The sequence below is a fragment of the Colobus angolensis genome, unplaced genomic scaffold (assembly GCF_000951035.1).
Source record: "Colobus angolensis palliatus isolate OR3802 unplaced genomic scaffold, Cang.pa_1.0 Scaffold25, whole genome shotgun sequence".
NCBI lineage: Eukaryota > Metazoa > Chordata > Mammalia > Primates > Cercopithecidae > Colobus > Colobus angolensis.
Genome location: NW_012115710.1, coordinates 3,531,803 through 3,535,895, shown reverse-complemented (window position 1 = coordinate 3,535,895; position 4,093 = coordinate 3,531,803). Strand labels below are relative to the sequence as shown.

General features: G+C 56.0%; 1 protein-coding gene across 1 annotated transcript in view; it reads left to right on the top strand.

Moving 5' to 3' along the window:
• Positions 1-4,093, top strand: part of POLD1 (polymerase (DNA directed), delta 1, catalytic subunit) — a 34,781-nt gene that overhangs the window by 28,176 nt on the left and 2,512 nt on the right. The window contains exons 15-17 of the mRNA XM_011946505.1: positions 2,268-2,384; positions 2,607-2,720; positions 3,004-3,201. Of these exons, the coding sequence (XP_011801895.1) occupies positions 2,268-2,384; positions 2,607-2,720; positions 3,004-3,201 (429 nt within the window). The remainder of the gene's footprint in view (positions 1-2,267; positions 2,385-2,606; positions 2,721-3,003; positions 3,202-4,093) is intronic.

The following is a 4,093-nucleotide window of genomic DNA, read 5'->3' as shown; positions in this document are numbered from 1 at the left end:
CTAATTTTTGTATTTTTAGTAGAGATGGGGTTTCACCATGTTGGCCAGGCTGGTCTTGAACTCCTGACCTCAGATGATCCACCCACCTCAGCCTCCCAAAGTGCTGGGATTACAGGTGTGAGTCACCATGCTTGGCCTCCTGTTTCTTTAAAAAAAGAAAAAAGAAAAAAATATTGAATCATTTCAGGAGTCTCTTAAAAAAAAAAAAAAAAAGAAATATTGAATGATTTCAGGAAAAGATTACAAAGGAAGGAAAAAGGAACATAAGACAGGTGGAACAAGTAAAAGCCAGACAGTAAAGTGGTAGACGTAAGACCAGCTATATCAGTAATTACACTAAATGTAAATGGACAGAATGCTCTAGTTAGACAGATTTCCCGACTGGATCCACACAAACAAAAACAGAAGAATCACACCCATTTCTCCTTGATGTCCCTACCCCCAGCCTCAGGATTTTTTTTTGTTTTTGTTTTTGTTTTGTTGTTTTTTTAAAGTATTTTTTAGGGGAGTGTGTGTGTGTATGTGTGTGTGTATGTGTATTTTTAGTAGAGATGGGGTTTCAGCATGTTGCCCAGGCTGGTCTTGAACTCCTGACCTCAAGTGATCCAGCCACCTCAGCCTCCCAAAGGCTGGGAGTACAGGCATGAGCCACCGTGCCAGCCAGTTTTCTTAATTCTAAAATAAGACAGTGGGTTTCTCAATGGTTTCTTAGGGTGGTACCACGCCCTGCCCTGGGGGGCGTTTGTCAATGTGTAGGTAGGGCCAGTTCTGGTGGCACAGGGATGGGGGTGGCACTGCTGGCTTCCAGGGATGAGGCCAGCTATGTCAGTGGTCCAATACCACAGAGAGCTACCCAGAATGTCAGTGTGAGGGAAACACTGAGCCAGTGACGTCTTCAGGCCACAGTCTTTCCAGCAGGCTTTTGATGTAGTCAGTTCCTCATGCGTGCCCAGAGCTCTGAGCCGGGGAACCCAGTTCTTTCCACCTGACCATTGAGGAGCAGCCTCATAATCCCATTTTGCAGATTTGGAAACTGAGGCCCAGGAGGGGCAGAGCGGCTTGTGCGTAAGCCCATGCCACTGGGAAATGGCAGAGGCGGGATCCCTCCCCCACCGGTTCACTGCACATGGCCCCCAGGGCTTCACTCCACACGATTCTCTCCCCGACAGAGCGTCACGGGGTTCGGACGTCAGATGATTGAGAAAACCAAGCAACTGGTGGAGTCTAAGTACACAGTGGAGAATGGCTACAGCACCAGCGCCAAGGTCGAGGGCTGCCGCCCCGCTGCCCTGAGATGGGCCCTGGGCAGGTGGGGGGATGGAAGCGGGGCCGGGCCCCCCTGTCCCCGTGCCTCCTGGTCACACCCTGCCCACTCTCCTGTTGCATCCTTGGGTCCCGCTGGCATTAGCCACCCACCCCCCCACACACACCAGTAGTTGACAGAAGGGACCCTGCTTCTCACACACAGACACATCCCCACCCCTACAGGTGGTGTATGGTGACACCGACTCCGTCATGTGCCGATTCGGCGTGTCCTCGGTGGCTGAGGCGATGGCCCTGGGGCGAGAGGCCGCGGACTGGGTGTCAGGTCACTTCCCGTCGCCCATCCGGCTCGAGTTTGAGAAGGTGCGTGGCGGGTCAGGGGCTCTGCATTTAGGTTCCTTCATCAGGGTACTCAGGGCGTCCCATTCTTTGGGTTCACATAAGCCTCAGTGTGAAGGGATTTTGCTGCTTAGATTCTCCTGAGGTTGGGGCCTTGGTTTTGGAAGCCTCCAAGGCCTTGGGCTTTGTTATACTGGACGGCATCTGTTCTTTGAAAACTCTGTCACAGTGTCCCTGGTTTTGAGGTTTCCCAATACCTGTCAGATGTGGAGCTGCCCTCCATGCAGGGACCCTAATGGGCGTGCATCTTGGATCTGTGCACCATTGCCCCAGCCCTCAGGGTGCAGCACACTGGTCCCAGGAATCCTTGCACCGTATTTTCTTTTTCTTTTTTTTTTTTTTTTTGAGACGGAGTCCGGCTCTGTCGCCCAGGCTGGAGTGCAGTGGCTGGATCTCAGCTCACTGCAAGCTCCGCCTCCCGGGTTCACGCCATTCTCCTGCCTCAGCCTTCCAAAGTGCTGGGATTACAGGAGTGAGCACTGCTCCCAGCCAATGAATGATTTTTTCTTTTTTTTTTTTGTTAAAGGGTGAGGCCACAGGACAGGGCAGGGGGCGGCATGGGAACTTCTAGCCCTGACTCCCCGCCGCGGCTGCTCCCCTCCCAGGTACTACGATGTCCCCATCACCACCCTGGACTTCTCCTCGCTGTACCCGTCCATCATGATGGCCCACAACCTGTGCTACACCACGCTCCTGCGGCCCGGGGCTGCGCAGAAACTGGGGTATGGTGCCCAATTCAGCACGTGTCCCCCGAGGCCCACCGGGGCCCTCCCTTGAGGGGCTCAGTCTGGCGGGGGGAGATAGGCACAGGCCCAGAGATAGTGGGGAGTGAAGGGGTGCTTGAGGGGCCTGCATGTGCTCATGGCCAAGGCCAGGACTGTAGGGCAGAGGTGGGGCTGGAGGAGGAGGGTGGCCGGCAGTCACCCCGCCATCTTCCAACCCAGCCTGACGGAGGATCAGTTCATCAAGACGCCCACCGGGGACGAGTTTGTGAAGACCTCAGTGCGGAAGGGGCTGCTGCCCCAGATCCTGGAGAACCTGCTCAGCGCCCGGAAGAGGTGAGCCCTGGAGATCTCCTGCTTGGAGTTCAGACCTGCTGGGGCCTCTGGGCAATCCCTGTCCCTCACTGGGACACCCCAGGGCTGTCCGGCCACCCTGCCCACAGCTGTGTGTGAATTAGCACAAGGCATCCCCTCCTGGCAGCTTCCTTTCGCCCCCTTGACCAGAAGCTTCTGTGCAGTGCACAGCACGCCCAACTGTACATGGCACCCACTTCCAGAAAGGAGCCCTGACCAGTGCCTGGGCGCCACCTGAGTGTGCTTTGCCTGTGTTCCCTCGCAGGGCCAAGGCCGAGCTGGCCAAGGAGACAGACCCCCTGCGGCGCCAGGTCCTGGATGGACGGCAGCTGGCGCTGAAGGTGAGCGCCAACTCCGTATATGGCTTCACCGGCGCCCAGGTGGGCAAGTTGCCGTGCCTGGAGATCTCACAGGTGAGCACTCGGGCCCCTGGCAGGCAGCTGGGGGCAGGTGGGCCCCCTGTGTAGGAGACCAGGGCTCCATGTTGGGGACCTGTATCCAGAGGACTGGGCGCCCCGACTCACTGGCCTTCTAGAGAAAGGATGCCAGCGTGGCTTGAGCAATTGGTCCATTCATTCACTCAGCAAATGCCTCCTGAGCACACACTGGTCCGGGCTCTGTGCCCTGGGGATACAGAGGGGGACACAGTGGATGAGAGTCCCTTTCCTTGTCAGCTCGCAGCCCAGTGGGGACACTGACAGGTCCGTGGTAAACGTGTTCAGGACACAAGTGGAGCTACGAGCTTTGCAGCCGGATAAAGCGGGAGGTGCGGACTTGGGGGGAGTGATGGGGCTGGGCAGGACTCACCGCTCTTGGTAGGCGACGCTCATGCAGAGGCCGAGGGACGTGGGGAGGGAAGCCATTCACTGTCCTCACGGCAGCATCCCGGCCTGCCTACCCACGGCAGCTCTGCTGCTCGGACAGAAAAACAGATTCTTTTAAAGCACGGAGGGCCTGAGTTTCTGAGATTTTGCCAAGCTGGGGTCAATGCCTCAGCTCCTGGCATATGAGGACCTCGGAAGGGTCTTCCTGTCCAGCCTTCTCCACTGGGACTTGGCTCTTGGCCCATTCCAGGCCAATATCTGTGCTGCTCTGCTTGGTTACCTCTAGCCACGGGGAACTCCCTCCCTGGCTGGGCACTGCGTCAGTTTTCACAGGGCTCTGGGTGGAAGGCTTGGATGAATTCTCAGTAGGTGGGGCCTTTGCACACACACACACACCCGCAGTTCTGTGGCCCAAAGACCACTCAAGGCTCAGTGATACACTAGAAGTACTCAGAGAGCTCAGAAAAGCTGGTTCTCATGGTTATGATTTAATACAGCGAAAGGACACAGATTTTTTTTTTTTTTTTTGAG